This window comes from Physella acuta, unplaced genomic scaffold (assembly GCF_028476545.2).
Source record: "Physella acuta isolate Inbredline_101_S28 unplaced genomic scaffold, ASM2847654v3 ptg000142l, whole genome shotgun sequence".
Lineage (NCBI taxonomy): Eukaryota > Metazoa > Mollusca > Gastropoda > Physidae > Physella > Physella acuta.
In genome coordinates this window covers 1,119,561-1,140,901 of record NW_026731661.1, presented here as the reverse complement: position 1 = coordinate 1,140,901, position 21,341 = coordinate 1,119,561, and the positions used below count along the sequence as shown (strand labels likewise).

Genomic DNA, 21,341 nt, shown 5'->3' with positions numbered 1-21,341 from the left:
TTTCAAAACTGAAGTGCACTGTATTTATTTGAAAAACTAAATAAATCTTAAGACAACGGAAAAAAAAAAATTTCAATGTACTTTTTTAAAGTTCTAAATCCTGCTTCCTTCCCCTCATCTTTTACACAGCAACCTTTTGAAAACTCAATGCGACCAGTATATAAATAAAACACTCCTTCAACTGGTCAACATATTTTGTTTACCTACATAGAAAATGCTTCACTGTCCCATTGACCCTCCCCAACTCCCCCCCCCCCTCCTTGAACAATTTCCTATCCACTCCCCACCCGGACTCCTGAAACTTTCATTTGACCTTTACCCCTTTTACTGTTATCCCTTTCAATTGTTTATAATCACATACATGACATCATATAAATATTCATTATGTACATTTGCAAAGCCTTTCGTTTTCATTTGATGTTCGAAATGATGTAAAGAATTTGATGTTGATGTGCTTTTTTTTAAATTGAAAATAAAAATATTTTTAAAAAAAGAAGAAAAAAATGTTTAAAAATTTAAACAAAGAAAAAAAAAAGATTTTTTTTTTAATTAATGTAACATTTTGGCAGAATAGCACAGCCTTTATAATTATAGTAATTATTGATGCTGCCAGTCATGACTAGTTCCTTTATTAGACACATCAGTTGTTTATATATGTATCGCCTTTTCAAAAAATACAAGAACATTACTAAGTAAGTTACCCTTTAAGGTTCATTATGTGAGTTTAGGGCATTCTCTCCCTTTTTTAAAGTGATCAAAAAGTAAAACAGCAAATCTGGTAATGTTGTTTTTCACTATTTATTCTCTTCTATTCATAATCGTAAATATAAGTTGCAAACCATTTAGTGGGGTGTGCTCTACTGTTCAGTTATTTAATACGTAAGTCAGCAGCCATTAGCTTATCTATTGTCAGCCTTTTAGAGCTACATGACTTTAAATATAAGTCTAAGGACAAAAATATAATATGCATTGTTTTCTAGTTTGAATATTTTAGGAAGAGGTAATTTGATATCTTTAGGTTATTATTGAATTTTTGTTTATATATTAATTCATATTTTGTTATCAAATGTGTTGTTATACAAAATTCAAAGGGATAAACAGTAAAAGGGGTTAAGGTAAAATGAAAGTGTTGGAATCCGGATAGGGAGGGATGGACAAAAGCTCGTTTATGGGGTGAGTTCAGCGTGTCCTAATTGAAGAGTCGTCCTTTCCATATTTTTAAATGTAGTTGTCTCGCTGTTTATGTTCTGTCGTCTGCATATATGTAAAAAATGGATCTGTCTGGGTTGAGGATATAGAATATTTGATTGTGGCAGAGGTCGTTGTCGGGGTGCTGGTCGTTGAGGTGTTTTTCTATGTCGTATTTGGTGTATAGACTTGTTAGGCAGTATCCACAGTGGAAGACAGCGGTGTCTGGGTGTTTTAGTACGTGGTGCTTTATTGCTCCTCTGCTTTTGATCAGATTGTTGCAATGCGGGCATTTACTCGTATCAGGATGGGAAGTTTTTGTATGTGTTTTACACTCGCTGGCAGTACTGAAACTGTGAAAGCAATAACCGCAGCTCTTGTCTTTTCCAGGGGTTAAAGGTTTGGAGATTTCAATTAGTTCGGAGGTAGTTTCTTGTTGCGGCTGGGTTTCTATAGTGCTTGATGGACTTGTTGCAGTCGTTTCTAAAGTTGTTTTGGCCGATTTAGTTTTTCTTTCTTGCATTGTGGCTGGCCTGTCTTCGTTCTTCCTTTTTACTTTAGTTTCTGTTTCCATAGGGGATGTCTTCCTTGTTGTTGCTTGCGTTGTTGATTGTTCTGTTGGGTCTTCTTGTGGTGATGTGTATGTAGGCGTTTGTTGGCAATGGTTCGTCCAGTGTCGGGTGGGGGAACAGATTTGACACGCTTGTCTTCTCCCAACGATTGCGATTAGTGATTTGTTTTTGTAGTTTATTTGGATGTAGTGTGGGATAGTTTTTGGATTATCAGTGTAGATAGAGAAGCTGCGGTTGTTCGTGTGTGGGATTGTGTTTACAGATGGCTCTTTGTTACTATAAGGACGTAGTGCTTGTATGAGTGTAGCATTGTTCAATGTAGGTGGTACCCATCTGAGGGTCCATTGATTTTGTCGTTTTCGTGAAGTGAGAATTGCAATGTATATGTGCCATGTGTTTTGCATATGTTGTGCATTGTGGTGACGTCGAAGGCTTGTGAGGAGAAGTACCAGGTGTCAGCTCTGACATAAATTAGTAGAAGAATTTGATGATTGCTGATAAGCTGTCTTATAATATGGCCTTGCTGGTTGGGTTGGCCTCTTGAAGTGATGAGTACTTGCATAGTAGGTGTTTCAGCTGGATAAAGGTCTGGACATTCTTCCTGTTGTAGATCGAGGATTGCTGTTGGCTGCAAAGAATGGGGCCCAAGTTTTCATTAAGCCACCCGAGCCGTAGTCCGGGTGGCTCCTCTCCGGATCTCTCGATCTAAAGGGAACAGATATGGGCGCAACCCAATTGCTGACTTTCGTGATAAATGCATAGTCTATTTCTAGTGCATAGAGATGATGACTCGGTGCTCAACGTACCACGGAAACCTTTAGTAAAAGGCGAAAGATTTACTCGATGTGAAGAGAAACCAGAGTTGAAAATTCTGTATGTAATTATGTTTTTTTTTTTTTTTTTTTTTTTTTTTTTTTTTTTTTTTTTTTTTTCTTAACTTTGAAATTTTTTTTTTTTTTTTTTTTTTTATTTATACATAAACATTTACAAAACGTCTAAAATACCTATTTACCCTGGTTTCTCTTTCAAAAACCGACGAGTGACTTCGAGGAGCGAGTCCTCACGTGGTGTACCTTTGTATGCTCCTTCATGCCCTCTAATGGGAGGGATACGGTACAATCTCGGCAGTCATACAGTGTTACTTCTTGATGATTTTCTGCAAAGTGCGCGTATATGTCTGTGTGGTACCCTTTGTCTACACAAAGATCACACCGTAAGAATCTATAGTGCATTCTATGTTCGTGCTTTTCCGTTTCCTCAGCTGTTCTATTTTGTTCTGGGCAGAACCTACAGCGTTTGTTGTCATGAGTAAATTTTTTACTTTTTATTATTTTTTTCTCCTCTGTAGGGCTATCTTCCTTCTTCCTTTTGAAGCTTGCAAGAGTGGTGTCCATGTCTGAGAAAAAGAACGGAGCGTTCAATGTTAGAGCTCTTGACGTAGCTGGTTTGTCCGACTTCGACCTTGCTGCAGTTGCTTGTTTGCTTGGTGTTGATGGTGTACTTGCCGGCCTGGATGGGTTGATCGGTTTTTTTATCGTTGCTTGTTGTTTGCTTGGTGATGGTGTTGTCTGGGCGGGTAGTGCTTCTAGCTGGCTGCTTGTTGTTGGAGGTGGCTTGGCGATTGGAGTTATTTGCTGGCTGCTTGGTGTTGTTGCTGGTTGGGCGGGTGGCGCTGGTTGTTGTGCTGGGGGCTGTTTTTTGGGCGGTGTTTTCGGGTTCGGTGCTGCGTCTTCGGTTGAGGAGTGTTGCTGATTACTTGGCATGGGGCCTTGTAGAGCGGATGGAGCTGTAGATTGTGCTGGTATTTGATCATTGGGCGTTGATTGTAGGTTGAGAGTTTGACAGCGGTTGGTCCAGTGTGAAGTTGACGAGCAGGTTTGGCAGGCTTGTTTTCTGTCGTTGATGGCTATTAGGATGTTGTGTGACTTGTTTCTGTAGTTTAATTGGATGTAGTGGGGGATGTTTGCTGGATTGTCAGTGTGTATGGAGAAGCTACGGTTGGTGGTGAGAGGGATTGTGTATATGGAAGGTTCTTTGTTACTGTAGGGTTGTAGTGCTTTAATGAGTGTGCGATCGCTTAGTGTAGGTGGGACCCACCTAAGGGTTCCGTTGACTCTGTTCTTTTCGTGTAAAGTGAAGAATAGTGTGTAGGGACCGTGTGTTTTGTGTGTGTTGTGTAGGGTGGTGACGTCGAAGGCATTTGATGTGAAGAACCACGTGTCTGCACGACCATAATTGAGGAGGAAGATCTGTTGGTTGCTTATTAGTTGTCGAAGGATGTGACCTCTTAGATTGGGTTGACCTCCTGAGTTGATTGTGACTTGAATGGTGGGTGAGTCAGCCGGGAAGAGTTCTGGACAGTCCTCATCAGGTAGATCGAGTATGGCGGTGGTGGCTGAAAGGGGTTGGGCCCTGGATTTCATTAAACCCCCCGGACCGTAGTCCGGGAGGCTCCTCCCCAAGCCTCTCGGCCCAGGGGGAACATCCGAGGGCGCAACCCCTCTGTGAACGTTGACTATATTTGCATATGTAATTATGTTTGTCGTGGATTCCGATAAATAAAATTATTCGATGTGACAATCGCCAAAAGGAAATATTATAACTGGCACAATGTATATATTAGATTATATAACATTTTAGAATGGTTCTTACGATTTTAATTACAAAGGCAATTTAATTTGATTTTCAAATACAAACTTAGTTCTTAAAAGATTTATTCGAACCTATAATTTGTTATTAGAAAATTAATATAATAGTGTTATAACTGTTTACTATATTTGTACTGCTAAGGTACACGGTAATAAACAAAAGAATAAGTAAGTTGTTTCCCTTATAAAATATAAAATTAAACTTTTTTATCACATTGAAACAATATAATTCTAAAATAAGTCTTTCTCTTAATAGGCGAGCTTAGCACAGGGACATTAGTCAGATCAACTTTATTTTATATGGATTTAAATTTGTCTATTATGTCACAGTTTTTTATTACTATCATTTTATAGTTGTTTTTTTTCTGTTCTTTCTTCCACTCTTCATGATTTTTTCTGACGTTACACAACCAGCTATCGTCTGGGTTAAAGGTAACATTTGCTCCAACTCTTCTGATTGTTGCGTATTTTTACTGCCAATAACGCACTTTTTAGTCATACACTTCAAGTGATTGATGTATGACATAAGCCGTCTATATAGTGACATCTGCTAATTTTTCTGACACTAGAAAATAAAATAACAATATATTGTCTTTTCTTTTAGACTTCCTTTATCTCATGACTAACCTCCAGTATTAAATATCATATCTTCAGTTGTTTGTATGACCCATCTGGTATTCTAGAAAGACAATCAAAGCATACATCGACTCGTAGTAATCTTCATCAATATCATTCATTTGTTAAACTCTGTGATAAAACTGTGGAGGTTCCATTAACTGCCTTACCCACAGCGTGATTTGAATATTGTGTCTGCTCTCTCTGGTATCTTCACGATTATGGTGTTTACAATCTTTGCGTTTCTTGTATGGATAGATCATATACCATTAGTTTCTAATAAATGCTTAGCGTTGGAATTAAAACATACTTTTCAAAAAGTCTTCTTTGTGCTATGTTTTTAAATACAGTATTAGCTATGGTATAAAAAAATGACTTTAGGACAAAACCTGTTGTATGATCGAAAACATTTTTTATTTTCATTTCCGTTGTAGAGTGAAAAAAAAAATTATGAAACCTATGTGTCATACTAAACCAAAAGTTAAAAAATTTAGCCTCTGTGATTTCAATTGTATAATGTCATTGAACACATGTAGTCATACGTTTGTTTATTAAAATGAAGACTTTTACATAAAGTGGTACCTCAACATAAGAGTTCCCAATATAAGAGAGTGTTGGAATACGAGCTATCGATCAAGCTAAAATGTGCTTTGTCATACGAGCAAAATTTGAGATAGAGTAACCAGATTAGCGAGTTTACCAGTTCGTGGAAAAGTACTCGAAAAAGTTACAACATAGTGTGCATAGGAGCTCTTTAATTATACTTATCTAACTCATTTGAGAAACAGTTTTCTTTCAAATTGTTTTACTATATTATTATAGGCATGCAACTTTTGTTTTATATACCAATAAAAAAAAGCGTAAGACTCTAACAAAAATTAAAGCGTACTCATTTGCAAATACGCGAAAGCATGATTTGATTATCTGCGTGTTTATATGTAAGTATAATATATTATTCGGTACGAAACGTTAACGATAGCATTTGTGTACCTATTTTTTTAAACATGTACCTATCGACTTCCAACCAAAACATAATACAGCTACTAACCGTTCGTGGATGTTTATTTAGCAAAAACTAATTATTATTGATTACAGTTGTATTTAGCTATGTATAAAGAAAACAAACATATTTTAATTTCATTAATTCTGCAAGGAAATTACTTTATAAAATGTTTACAACTACCAATAAGCACATTTTAGTGTAAAGCTATGGCGTTATATGTATGATTATTTGAATTGTCGAATACATTTCATCACTGTAATAAAAAAAAATTACATTCAAATGTGCATAGGAAAACTTAACATGTTCATCTTTTACTTCAAAATAAGTGTGTGTTTCTTCTTGGCGACCGCCATTTGTTGACTTAAATAATTGGTGTAAGAATTGTTTCCCCTAACTTACGGGAGGTAACTAGGTGCATTTCTTTAGCACAGAGTTGTTTATATTCCTCTATTAGATTTCGTTATATCCGAAAATGTCCATAACTATCTGGCACATACATAAATTTAATATGTTGAAGTGAGTATGATATTTATGGATACTTAATCGTGTTGAATCACGTAATAATTAACAGTCTTGATGACGTCAACGAAAAGGTCGACGACGATGATAACAATAATGATAATGACTATGTAAACGGCAATGATGTGACTGATGTGATTTTAATAACAGATTCTTAAAAAATTTCATTAAAAATAACATGTAGTACCACGGTGCCTGTACATTAATTGGTATCTTCTCTCTACTGCGCGGTAATTGTAATTGTTATCTAACCATTCTATTATGCAAGGTTATTTTGTTTACATTTCTAAAGTTTATACACAATTGTTATTTTAACGTTTGTACGCTTGCTTTTTGGTGGGTTTTTTCATACTGTGAACTATTGCAGTTAAATTGCATTTTTATACATCTTTGGACAATGATGTGTCATCGTGAAAACACTATCAATTACTCGTTTATTTATGTTTTCCTTCTTACATAAGATATACATATTTACATATAATCACGTCCTACTGAGATCACGTAATATGAGATTAAATCCATAATAAAATGTAAGCCTATTTAGGATAACTTAAAATACGACGCTAGAGTGACCGCAATAACTTGTCTTTAAGCCCCCACTTTGTTTAAATAGATTTATGTAGGTAAAACATACGAATCTTTAAAAAAAAAATTAAATGTAGATATTTATAATTTAGCCGCAATAACTTGTCTTTAAGCCCCCACTTTGTTTAAATAGATTTATGTAGGTAAAACATACGAATCTTTAAAAAAAAAATTAAATGTAGATATTTATAATTTAGATATGTGGATTAAAAAAGGATATATTTAAACACCAAATTGATATATTTTAAAACATTTAAAAATACATGTTTATGAAATAAAAGACAAGCAAAAAAAAAAGTTTTTTTTTTTTTTAATCATGTAATTTTTTTTCAGCTCCACTGAGCTTTGTCCCGAAGGTGACCACTGTCCAATTAATTGTATTTCATCACGTGACATACGAAGACCGTAGTAGATTTACAAACCTCCGCTATCTTTATCTCTTTTATTCTTAAATATACATATAATACATAGAAACGTTTAGTGGTAGGGGTGGGGGTTATAAAGTAGTAAGCTGGCATAATCAGTGTTCTGTAAAGAAACAGCGACATTCGGTTATGAAGAAGTTTTTGAATTTTGTGGGGGTTGGGGTCGGGGGTTGAAGCCGCTAGTCTGAAAATTCAAAAGTGTTATCTTTTTTTTCGTAATACACTTGTATAATTTGTAATGTATCTTTGGTTTAAATTAAAAACCATTCATATTTTTTTTTTTTTTTTTTTTTACAAGTTTAATAGTCTTCCTTCCACATGTGAATAGGTTGCATGAACATGATAAAATAGATACAATACATAGCATTGCATAAATAGACAAATGTACAATGTGATTTTCTTGATTTACTTCTGTTTTCTTTTTATTCCATTTTTCCATGTTCTTCTGATTTCTTGTTTTCCATTTCCGGTTTCTTTACATGTAACATAGATTACAGGACAATACATGATCGCTTCTCCGTTTTTGGCCGTGCTTCTTGCGATTAATTCAATCTTGGTTGGGTAGTGGTTGATTCTTAGTTGGTAGTTGTAGTTTGAGAATGTCAATGAGAGATATTCTGTTGTTGAAAGGGCGAGCCTGTGTCTTATCGTTTATGGTAGAGTTGATCGAATGTTGTAGAACTTGGAGAGGGTTGACGAGAGTTTATGGATGATTACACGTGAGATGTTTTGAGTATTTGATCGTTGAGGGATGACGAGATGACTTGGTACTAGATGTCGTTAATGGATGGCAGCGTTGATAGAATGGAGTGGAGCTTAAAGTGGGCGAGATGACGTAGAGGAATGATTAGTTTTCGTGATATTGCTGAGTCGAGGATTGTAGATGTGAAGGATTTGAGCTTGGCCTAGAAGTTGAAATGTGTAGAGTGAAGGTGTTGACGATTGTTTATTTTGGGTGAGTTGAGCTGGTATTTGAGAGATGGTTAGTTCGTTTGCTAGTATTTGACGGAACCTCCCACCTAAGACGTCTCCTAGGTGGGTGTCGCCAAAGTAGTGGCAAAGTAGTTAGTAGCGATATGTTTGCGTGGTTGATAGGTTGATTGGCTGGCAATCGTGACGGACCTCCCACCTAAGATTTCTCCTAGATGGGTGTCGTCAGGCTGAAAAATAGAAGATTGAAAGTTAGCCACTCGTACATTTGAAGCCACCCAATACAAATACTGTGTGACTCATCTCGAGGGCATGTGCACTTCGAGGGATGTGTGGGCGCAACCCCACAGCGATCGTTGGCGATAGTTGCAATAGCGTGAGTAATTAAGTTATCGAATGTTCTCGAATGTTATCGAATGGCCACCTCTCGACACCGGCAGCCAGCCCTAAAAAGGGCTGACCAAACCAAATGGCTAAGATTTAGGTAGAACCATAACAGATACTACACTTTGATCTTAGTATCTTAGCCAACAGGTCGAGAAGCGATATTATTGATTTATTATTGCATTATTTATACGTTTTTAATTTTTTTTTTTTTTTTTTTTTTTTTTTTTTTTTTTTTTGGGAAGTTAAGAACATTTAATAAATCACTTCTTTTTTACATGTGGGAGGTCAAACTTCCCACGCACACAGGTCAGTTTCACACCTGGCGTGTCCTGCAGCCTCCCACCTTCAACTAATACGATGTTGTGCTCCTGCAGGTTATGGCCTTCCCCTGGTACGTACGCGGTCACTTCTCTTCCTGTGCTGAGCCGAACACGGACGCACTTTCTGTTGGCTGAATTTGGCTTCTTGGGCTTTTTTATCAGAGTTTTCAGGACAATCCCTTTAAGTTGTGGGTTTCCTTCTAGGGGACTTAATCTCTTCCTTCTCACTTTCTTGTAAAGACATTTACGATGCATATATTCTAGAGAGATAAGCCTCTGTGGTATTAAGCAACAGGATGCAATGTTCTGTAAGATTCTACCTGAGTAAAAATTATGAATTGATTTACGTTCAGATGTAAAACTAGATCTCTGAGCACTGCTATGACAGGTAGTGCTTGCTGCGCTGAAAGATCTTGATGTAATACATGATAGGGGGGTTCTAATAGCAGTTGTCAAAACACTGCTGAAGACTGAACCCAGTCTTTTTGTAAAACCAAACAAAGACATTGTTACAGTTTCATTGCATCCAGGTAGATCTAGATCTAAATCAAATTTTTGCTAAGATAGCGTAAAGAAGGTCACTGTAGTTTTCTATGTATCTAGATCTACATACACCATGAAGTTACTCTCCTGCCATTTATACGTTTTTAAAAAATGAAATAATTGACGCCGAGTTACGTTATTAGCGATAGTAAATTAAAGAACAGGCTTAAAGTATATAAAAAAATATATAACATATTTATCTGGTTTTTAGGATTTTAAATACAAAAGTAATTTATATACATTTATATATAGAAACGTATCTATTTAAAGACATTTACGAATGTATAACTTATTATTAGAAAATTATTATAAAAATATAATAGTTGCATATTGTTTTTGTACTGCTTAGGTAGACTTTAATCAACAAAAGAGTAGGAAAGTTGTTTCCCTTCTAAAATGTAAATTAATTTAAGTCCTCTTCATTTATAATATCGAAACCATACAATTATAGTATAAGCCTTTCTCTTAATCGGTGAGCTTAGCACAGAGCAGAGGCGTAGCGAAATGGGGGGGGGGGGGAGGCACATGTGTCCTCCGGCGCCGACCTTCATGTCAATACACTTTATTTAAACCATTTTATTTGCGTTACCTTTATTATGTTATTATAACAGATTTTGTCCTGTATAAATATACTTCTATTCATGAAAAGCATCTATAAATACAACTCGGTAGCAAATTGGCGGGCTGGTACGGATTAATGGCATTTATTTACAAGGGAGAAAATTGCTTTGAAGTACAAGCAATTTTTATTGCAGAGTAATTTTACGGAACAAATTATACTCGTATCTTAAGGTAACACTTTACTTTGTTTTCAGTATTTTTCTTTTAATAATATATAGTCATAAAAAACAAAATTCCGGACAATATTTCGATTACTAATGAAAACTAATGAAAAAAACTAATAAAGTCCTTATTTAGACTTAAACGCTAACTAAGGATAAAACAGCGTTTCAATCAAATATTTGGAATGCTTGACTCAATCGACAAAGTACAAATTACGACAGCCAATTTATGTTTTCATTTGAACAAAATTACCTCGTGTGGAAGGAAATACAACACGTCAAATGACGCTCGATTAAAACTAAAAGACAATATTCAAGTAGATTGTGTTACAACACCAAACAACACATATGATAATTAACATAATTATTCTCACTACACAATCCAAAATATATATGATAGCGCGTGGTGAAACATAAACCACATATATCAATACAATTTGTCAAGAAAATAAATTATACCATCGATAATCCAAGTCTGGTCTTAAGTGATATCTACTAGGCAAAATGTCTGCTCAAGAATTTCTCAAACTTAGGAAAATATCCATTGAGCATTTCTCATACTAGTCGAACTGTCTGTTTGAGCATTTCTCACATTTAGAAAAACGTACACCGAACATACGCCACTCGGGCAAATGTATATCCGGTAATTATCATAGACGCCTATTTTTTTGCTCTAATTTGATAATGACTCGGTCATCAAAATGTAATTAAAAGATGACTACATTAAACAGAAAAAGAGAAGATAACTGGAATAAGTGCTTGTAATCACTGGATCAGAGAAATAAACGGTTATGAAATATATTTACGTCTGAGAGCTGACCACGGACCTTAAGAAGAGGCAGTTATCTGTCATTTAGAGTTCTGGTCGCCAGTTACAGATCATGAAATAGGCAGATAACTGTCATTTAGAGTTCTGATTGTCAGTTACAGATCGGATTAAAACAAAGATTAAAGTGTTACTTGTTTAGTAATCTGTAAAACAAATCATTTAGGCCTACAATTTTTTTTTTTTTTAAAGTTACGTGTCACTCCTAGTTAGACTTTACTCATAAGAACGTTTAGTCATCGTTGTGTACTAAAGATACGAAAATGAAACACTTAGTCTTCTAAGTACATGCATTGGCGTTCATAAAATACTTTTTTTTTTCCATCAAATTTTTATTGATTTTTTAAAGTGACAGTGTTGACATAAAAGGTAGCTCTCACTAGATTTTATTGCAAAAGAAACATTTATCATAACATGAAATCACAATAATTGATTTATCAAAATACTATAAGGTGATACATAGTTTCAGTACCTTTATTTTCAAGACTCAGGGAAAGTTAAAAGTCCCTATTAAAAACTTAAATTGCATGTCACTATTTTAAAAAAAAATGTGTTCTAAATATCTTAAAACAACATTTGTTTAAACTTATCTATAAAACCACACATTCATTTATCCAACTATTATATCAACATTCATTGTGGTGTATGCAGCTATTGAATGTACTGTTTATATTTAGAGCAAATAAATCATGACTAGTATAAGCTAATGTAATTTCTATTTCAATAAAGATAAAAAATTTTTTAATTCCACATGAAGTAGCATAGACAGTGTCTATTAATAAAACTAGTTTATGAGTATCAAAATGGAATGCATTATTTACTACTTGTCGCTGTACATTGGCTTTTAAAAAAATTATCCTGTTAACCTCTATTAACTGACTCATTGATTGAAAAGCTAAACTACACAATAACCGCTAAAGTACTTGAAGAAGCTGTTATCATTACTGTTATATGGTTAAAGTTCTTATTGAAAGAACAGAATATTGTGTTACCCACGTGTATTTAGCTTTCAGAAAAAAAAAATCCAAGTTTAAAAGAAAGAAGAAATTGATTTAAACAATGCAGCTTTCAACCTAGTGCTATAGCTAAAAAATGACTATTCAATGCATACATTCAATGTACAAGGCATTTAATCATATTTGTAAAAAAAATCAAAGTACACATGTTTCAACTTAAACATGTTTTTTCAGTGAAAACTTGAGATAAAAGATGATTAACAAATGAATTTTTAAATAATTGACAAAAAAAGCCATGCCTTGTATCTATTCTTTAATAATGTTATGAGAAAAACAATACAACATTGAAAATGCAATTATTACATGTTCACAAACTTACAACTTACACATGGTTTTAAAATAAAATAATAGTGTAACTATTTTGATATAATTTACATTGTATATAGTTTTTTTATAAAAATTAAAGTGTTATAACAATTTAATCATAGAACATTAAAACATGTATAACTAATTAAGAAACAACAATATAGTTGATTTAAGTATATTTATAGTCTATATTTGTTTACTAACAAGTATAGTATATACGTTGTCTCCCTTACACATAATCGCTAAATATATCCACATCAGTGTCAGATCCTATTTTTATTTCCTTGTGCAATTATTAGATGTGAAGATACTATTATGGCAAATGGTTTCTTTTACCTTTTTATTTGTGTTAGGTTTATCACTGGAGACAAGAATGATGTGTTTGTATTTTTATATTTGTTGGTGTGTTATATTAGTTGAGGAAGTTATCAAGATATATGCAGAGTTTTTCCAGGCATCTCTTCGGAGGTGGGGGGGGGGGGGCGAAAAAAGTCCATTGCCCCCCCCCCCCCCCCCTCCTTTGAACGAAATGAACTTTATATAGACAATATATACTTTTAATGGTGTCCTCTACCGCCCCCCTCCCCCACGAAAATTTAAAATGCCCCACCCCCGGAGATAAAAGTCTCGAAGAAACACTAGATATATGATAACACTGCCAAGTCGGTATGTTAGTTGTCGACACCCACTGGGGTTAAGAGCGGGTAGGGTCAGATCCTGAGAGAAAACCAACACAACACACGTGTGGGTGTAACGCGAGTGAAGCACACTGCATTGTGTGCAGCTGGGCGTAGCCAATCCGGGTACACATGCAGCACAGTAATACTCCACGTTGGATGATTGAAGACGATGATGATAATTACGTTTAACAACATTACAAATGTAATATTCCTTACAATAACAATTAAGATATTTTTTTTCTAAATTAGAATTGCATTTGTCTGTTACTTTCTTAAATTAGGATGCAGTAGTAATATAATGTCTGTACTGTTTATAATATGTTGTTCATAAAAATAATGTTACAAAAGTTATTTCCCTAAGTTCAGTGCATTGCTAATCAAATTCAAAACATTCCATCACATGTCTATTTTTGATTCTATCAACTTCTCACTTCCAGCGGTGCTGACTATTTATATTTTTTTCGTTGTAGGAGAAATCATGTTTAAAGATTAAATGATTGCAATCGGTTGGATCTGTCGTTTTTTTTAAATTATTTTATTACTCATTAACTAAGTTCGCGCCTTAAAACAACCTTTATCCGATCGCCATGAAACTTTAGAAAATTGTTGAGAATAGTCCTGGGGGATATTTGCGAAAGTAAATTGTCAAATTCGCACGGTTGACGCCCCAGCAGGGAGCGATTCGATCTATAAAAATTAAAGCGGAGGTTCTGCCAAAGATATGTTTACATTTTGAAAGGGCTGCGCCCCGGGAGGGTGCGGTATATGGAAATTAAAAGTCAGATGAGGTTCGACACCGTTCATCCGAATGCCGCGAAACTTTGGAAAATAGATGAAAATACGCCCGTGAAGATTTCTGCGAAAAAAATTCTTATTGGCAGCGCCCGGGAGGGTTCGATTTTTGTCAATACACGGTATGGCGCTTCCAGCGTTCCAGAGCGGCTATGTTCGCACTTGGAACCCGCAGTAGGTTTTGGATACAATGAGTTGCTATAGGCGCCCACGAAATCGAATCAGGCGCGTCCTCCGGCGTCTCTGCAGGGTTTGATTTGGCGCTCAGGGCTATCCCGCGAGCACTACGCGCCTACGTTAGTTTTAAAGTGAACCCTACAACAGTGATAATCCGGCACACGACATTCGATGATTAAACCGAGCTAGGGGTGTTACGCAACGCCCTGTGCGATAGTGTAATCGGTTTGCGAGAGCGCCATTTTAGTGATTAACGGTGATTTTACGGTGAGTGATTAACGGTGATATTACGGTGAGTGATTAACGGTGATATTACGGTTAGTGATTAACGGTGATATTACGGTGAGTGATTAACGGTGATATTACGGTGAGTGATTAACGGTGATTTTACGGTGAGTGATTTACTTACACTCAAAGCTTTCATACAGCACGCCCCGATAAATATGATCCAATCACAAGCATTGTTTACATTGAAATAACTCAGTTTTAGAACACAGGAAAGTACATTAAAAGTGGTAGTAACTAAATATTATAACAGAATAGCAGGTGTTTATTGTTTATATGTATTATTATATTTTATATCGTTCATAACCGAGTGTCACAGACTAATATTCGTTAACATCTTTCAACTTATATACGACACATAATAATATAATGAAATAATAAAGCTTAAAAAATGACACTCGTATAGTTTAGAATGTTCTATATTTATTAAGCAGTAAACAATCAATCATCTCTTACATTTAAAAAAAAAATTAAGTGTATTTAATAGTACCGAAAGCTTGGGTATTTAAATTTCAAGATGTTCCCACAAGTGTACATATTCTTGTTCTTCTAATTTTGTGTTGCGCTAATTTAACAGAGTACTGTTTATTTTAGGCATCGCTTCCGGGGGGGGGGGGGGGGTGGAATTGAAGGCACGTCAAACCCACCCCCACCCCCACCCCCCACCCCCGCCACCCCCCCCCCCCCCCACCCACGCACAGACACAACCTTATAAAAAGAAATATAATATAATTTATATAGAAAGTAAATGCTATTAAAATTTCATAGTTCTCGTCTATTTCTTTTTCTCTGTTGCATCAACTTTTTTTTTCCGTTACAAGAACAGCTATGGTCTGGGTTAGATATTATTTTAATTTCATAATTCATAAAAAATATTATACCTTAAAAAAAAGAACTTTAGACAAAATAAAAACACTAACAATTTGTGGAGTAGAGTGTATACAGTCAGCTGACAGCTGCTTGGTTACTAGGCCCACCTCCACAACTGTGATGTGGCCAGCCCCGTGGCAGTAGTTCCATGCTTTCTACTACCGAAGTGCTTATTTTTCTCGAATATTTACAATTTTATTTATTTTCTTTTTTTCAGAAGGCATTGTCTTAAATGTCAGTGTGCATTGGGTTGACTTTTGCGACATTGTATTTTAGTTATTAGCTTCTAAATTTGGTAGAAATAGTGATATATATATATATATATATATATATATATATATATATATATATATATATATATATATATATATATATATATATATATATATATATATATATATAGAGAGAGAGAGAGAGAGAGAGAGAGAGAGAGAGTTATATTAATAGCAGAGCTTGTTAAATACATTATTATGTGTTGTGAAAACATGTTTATGTTTTTATATGAATAAATATTATTTCATACTTAAACCCATTTTTTAAAGTCCATTTACCTAATCCTAATCAATTACCATAATTTATAAAAAAAAGTTAGTGGCTCTTTAAAAAAATAGAAAATATCGGCTCTTCAGTCTCAAATGGTTACCGACCTCTGATGTAGTTCTATCAGCTTTGTGTGACTTATCATTAGTTGATTTTAAAGATTCAACTTTAGCTTCGTTATCATAAATAAAATAATTTGCGGTAATGCACAATGATCATGATAAATAATAGAAATTCTAGCTCAAACTATGTAAGAAATTATGTAACATCTTGGAATGAGTCTTACAATTTCGAATACAAAAATTAATTTAGTTTTGTTTTTATACATAAACTGACCTCTTAAACGATACATACGAACGTATAAAATGATATTAGATAATTAATATAATAATGTAATGGCTGATTACTATTCTTTTACTCTTTATGTACACGTTAATCAACAAAAGAATTTGAAGTTGTTTCCCCTATAAAATGTAAATTAAGTTAAGTCCCTTTTATTTATCACATCCAAACAATAGAATTTTAACATATCATTCACTTAATCGGTTAGCTAAGACTATCTAAAATGGTTCTTTATTGAAAGAATAATCGAGCCGTGACACTGTGTACCTTGTCCCTCAAATTTAAAGGTTATATTGACCCGCCATTTTTCTTAAAGAGTCAGAGATCGCGGGCAGTATTTTTTTTTATTAATTTTTACTGAATTTGTAGCTGTCTAGCGATCAACGATTTTAAATTCGGTTAATCAACGTGACGACATTATATTACATTTACTCAACATTTCGCTGCACGTGTTTCTATAACAAACCGCCTCTCTCTCTTTTTGTGGTCGGGCTGACCGTTAGCCCTACACACCTGACTAAGCGATCACATTATAATGATGCACACTCTGTTATTTAAAGATATAATTGTAACGTGGTTATTTTGAGTTTTTTACTTAGTAAAAAATTACTAGATCTACATCATTTTAGTTACAATTATTTGAAATGTTTAAAAATTAACTTGAAATACCATGAATTGTTCTAGAAAATTGCCACGGATCTTGATCTGGGTTCACCTGAGAGCTACAGACCGTTCTCCCTCTGCTCTAACATCAGCAAGCTCTTGGAAAGGCTGGTCAATGTCCGCTTGTTTTGGTTTTTGTCAAATAAAAGACTGATAGACTCGTGTCAAGCGGGCTTTTGGTGGGGACGGCAGCCAGTGGACTCCGTTCTTCAATTGATTAAGGAAATCACTGGCTGTTTCCACTCAAAGGTCACCACCTATGTGCTGTCCTTCGATCTGAAACAGGCCTACTATAAGGTATGGAGATCCAAATTGATATTAAAACTCCGTCAAATGGGCGTGTGTAAGAACATGTAGCCTACCGGTGACCAACAGACTTTCTGGACGCTTGTATTATCAGGACCAGGGTAGGAACTGACCTATCTGATCTGATAACGATCGAGTATGGTCTGCCACAAGGATCAGCTCTGTGTTGCACGCTCTTTCTATGCTGTATCAACCTTTGGGCCCGTCTATGTTCCAGGTAAAACACTTGAAATAATGTATGTGTAGTCAATACTAAAAGTTGAATGAATATAATAGCAGAAATAAAATACATACATACTAACTGTTATGAAATGCACACACAATATAAATACAAAAAAACTCACATACAATATACATCCAAATAATTTAAGTTAATGCTTAAGTCTCTAAAATAAAAATTTTAATTTTCAATTGAAATTTCATATAATGAAGCTTGAGAACTTGGCGAACTTTTTAGCGCAATTTCCATTCTGGAGAATTGCGTTTATTAACGCGTCATTTCTGGGAATGGATGGATGGATGGATGAATGAATGTATGGATGAATGTGTGTCCGGGCTTTAAGTCGTATCTCCTCCTCAACGAAGCAATATCGATGACTAGTTCCAAAAGCAATTATGTTAAGCAAGTTACGAGAATGAGCATAGGCCATAAAAATTCCGGGTTTCTTTCATGTATTTCCCGGAAAAGCCAAAAAACCTCGAACAAATGCAGTTTTTGGCCCATATCTCGGCAACCAGACCACTTAGCGACTTGAAACATGTACCAATCGATTCCTGCCATAATTTAGAACAATATTGCCGAAGAAAGTTTTCAAAAATATCCTCTCGTTTAGTCACAAATTTTAAAATTACATAAACACCTACAAACCGATCGTTCTTCTAGCTTGAACGCATCCCAGCATTATACGTCAGAGCTATTTTTAGATAACATAAGGAAATTGCGCATTAATGTCACTAGACTTTTTAATTAACTTGTTTATCTTTAATTTGAAATGTATTTATAGATTTAAATTAAAAACCCGGTTTTTGTTTTTGGAAAAACAATTTTTTTATACTTTTATTTGCAATTTAAAACAAGTGCAACAACATCAAACTATTTTACATTTTTTCAAACGTTCTTATTAAAAAAAAAACATATCAGGATGAATTTACAAATGTATACATTTTTTCTACTAACTTTTATCATCTAACGAAATTTTTTTTCGATGAACGTATTAATAATAAGTAAGTACATAGTTATCATATATGTTGTTATATATGTTGTTATACAAAATTTTAAGGGATAAGCAGTAAAAGCGGTTAAGGTAAAATGAAAGTGATGGAATCCGGATGAGGAGGGATTGACAAAACTCGTTTAAGGGGTGAGTATAGCGTGTCCTATTTGAATAGTTGTCCTTCTCACTGTTCTTGTTCTCTCGTCTGCATATATGTAAGAAATGGATCTGTCTGGGTTGAGGGTGTAGAATATTTGATTGTGGCAGAGGTCGTTGTCGGGTTGCTGGTCGTTGAGGTGTTTTTCTATGTCGTATTTGGTGTATAGACTTGTTAGGCAGTATTCACAGTGGAAGACGGCGGTGTCTGGGTGTTTTAGTACGTGGTGCTTTATTGCTTCTCTGCTTTTGATCAGATTGTTACGATGCGGGCATTTACTCGTATCAGGATGGGAAGTTTTTATATGTGTTTTACACTCGCTGGCAGAACTGAAACTGTGAAAGCAATAACCGCAGCTCTTGTCTTTTACAGGAGTTATAGGTTTGGAGATTTCAATTAGTTCGGTTTGTAGTTTCTTGTTGCGGCTGGGTTTCTACAGTGCTTAATGGACTTATTGCAGTCGTTTCTAAAGTTGTTTTGGCCGATTTAGTTTTTCTTTCTTGCAGTGTGGCTAGACTGTCTTCGTTCTTCCATTTTACTTTTGTTTCTGTTTCCATAGGGGCTGTTATCCTTGTTGTTTCTTGCGTTGTTGATTGTTCTGTTGGGTCTTCTTGTGGTGATGTGTATGTAGGCGTTTGTTGGCAATGGTTCGTCCAGTGTAGGGTGGGGGAACAGATTAGACACGTTGTCTTCTCCCGACGATTGCGATCAGTGATTTGTTTTTATAGTATATTTGTATGTAGTGTGGGATAGTTTTTGGATTATTGGTGTAGATAGAGAAGCTGCGGTTGTTCGTGTGTGGGATTGTGTTTACAGATGGCTCTTTGTTACTATAAGGACGTAGCGCTTGTATGAGTGTAGCATTGTTCAGTGTAGGTGGTACCCATCTGAGGATCCATTGATTTTGTCGTTTTCGTGTAGTGAGAATTGCAATGTATATGGACCGTGTGTTTTGCATATGTTGTGCGTTGTGGTGACGTCGAAGGCTTGTGAGCAGAAGTACCAGGTGTCATCTCTGCCGTAATTGAGTAGAAGAATGTGATGATTGCTGATAAGCTGTCTTATAATATGGCCTTGCTGGTTGGGTTGGGCTCTTGAAGTGATGAGTACTTGCATAGTAGGTGTTTCAGCTGGATAAAGGTCCGGACATTCTTCCTGTGGTAGATCGAGGATTGCTGTTGTTGACTTGGCTGCAAAGAATGGGGCCCATGTTTTCATTAAGCCACCCGAGCCGTAGTCCGGGTGGCTCCTCTCCGGATCTCTCGATCTAAAGGGAACAGATACGGGCGCAACCCAATTGCTGACTTTCGTGATAAATGCATAGTCTATTTCTAGTGCATAGAGATGATGACTCGGTGCTCAACGTACCACGGAAACCTTTAGTAAAAGGCGAAAGATTTACTCGATGTGAAGAGAAACCAGAGTTGAAAATTCTGTATGAAGTAATTATGTTTGTCGTGGATTCCGAAAAATAAAATTATTAGATGTGACAATCGCCTATTAACAATGGTCTGTTATAACTGGCACAATGTATATATGATATTATATAACATTTTAGAATGGTTCTTACGATTTTAATTACAAAGGCAATTTAATTTGATTTTCAAATTCAAACTTAGTTCTTAAAAGATTTATTCGAGCCTATAATTTGTTATTAGAAAATTAATATAATAATGTTATAACTGTTTACTATTTTAGTACTGCTAAGGTACACGATAATAAACAAAAGAATAAGTAAGTTGTTTCCCTTATAAAATATAAAATTAAACTTTTTTATCACATTGAAACAATATAATTCTAAAATAAGTCTTAATCTTAATAGGCTAGCTTAGCACAGGGACATTAGTCAGATCAACTTTATTTTATATGGATTTAAATTTGTCCATTATGTCACAGTTTTTTATAAATAGTTGTTGTTTTTTTTTCTGTTCTTTCTTCCACTCTTCATGATTTTTTTCTGACGTTACACAACCAGCTATCGTCTGGGTTAAAGGTAACATTTGCTCCAACTCTTCTGATTGTTGCGTATTTTTACTGCCAATAACGCACTTTTTAGTCTTACACTTCAAGTGATTGATGTATGACATAAACCGTCTATATAGTGACATCTGCTAATTTTTCTGACACTAGAAAATAAAATAACAATATCTTGTCTTTTCTTTTAGACTTCCTTTATCTCATGACTAACCTCCAGTATTAAATATCATATCTTCAGTTGTTTGTATGACCCATCTGGTATTCTAGAAATACAATCAAAGCATACATCGACTCGTAGTAATCTTCCTCAATATCATTCATCTGTTAAACTCTGTGATAAAACTGTGGAGGTTCCATTAACTGCCTTACCCACAGCGTGATTTAAATAATGTGACTGCTCTCTCTGGTATCTTCACGATTATGGTGTTTACAATCAGTGCGTTGCTTGTATGGATAGATCATATACCGTTAGTTTCTAATAAATGCTTAGCGTTGGAATTAAAACATACTTTCCAAAAATTCTTCTTTGTGTTATGTTTTTAAATACAGTATTAGCTATGGTATAAATAATTATTTTAGGACGAAACCTGTTGTATGATCGAAACCATTTTTTTATTTATATTTCCGTTGTAGATTGAAAACATTTTTGTGAAACCATTTTTATCATACTAAA

At 34.9% G+C, this 21,341-nt stretch overlaps 1 protein-coding gene and 2 non-coding genes across 3 annotated transcripts; all 3 read right to left on the bottom strand.

The window, feature by feature from the left end:
• Positions 1 to 2,510: 2,510 nt before the first annotated feature.
• LOC131935356 (U5 spliceosomal RNA) lies at positions 2,511 to 2,625 on the bottom strand. The gene has a single exon (XR_009385935.1). It is a non-coding gene; the product is annotated as a U5 spliceosomal RNA (small nuclear RNA).
• Positions 2,626 to 9,108: 6,483 nt separating this feature from the next.
• LOC131935331 (small ribosomal subunit protein uS12m-like) lies at positions 9,109 to 9,719 on the bottom strand. Its single transcript, XM_059291710.1, has one exon. The coding sequence runs from the start codon at positions 9,697 to 9,699 to the stop codon at positions 9,133 to 9,135; it is 567 nt and encodes a 188-aa protein (XP_059147693.1). The 5' UTR covers positions 9,700 to 9,719; the 3' UTR covers positions 9,109 to 9,132.
• Positions 9,720 to 20,003: 10,284 nt separating this feature from the next.
• On the bottom strand, positions 20,004 to 20,118 carry LOC131935355 (U5 spliceosomal RNA). The gene has a single exon (XR_009385934.1). It is a non-coding gene; the product is annotated as a U5 spliceosomal RNA (small nuclear RNA).
• Positions 20,119 to 21,341: the final 1,223 nt, after the last annotated feature.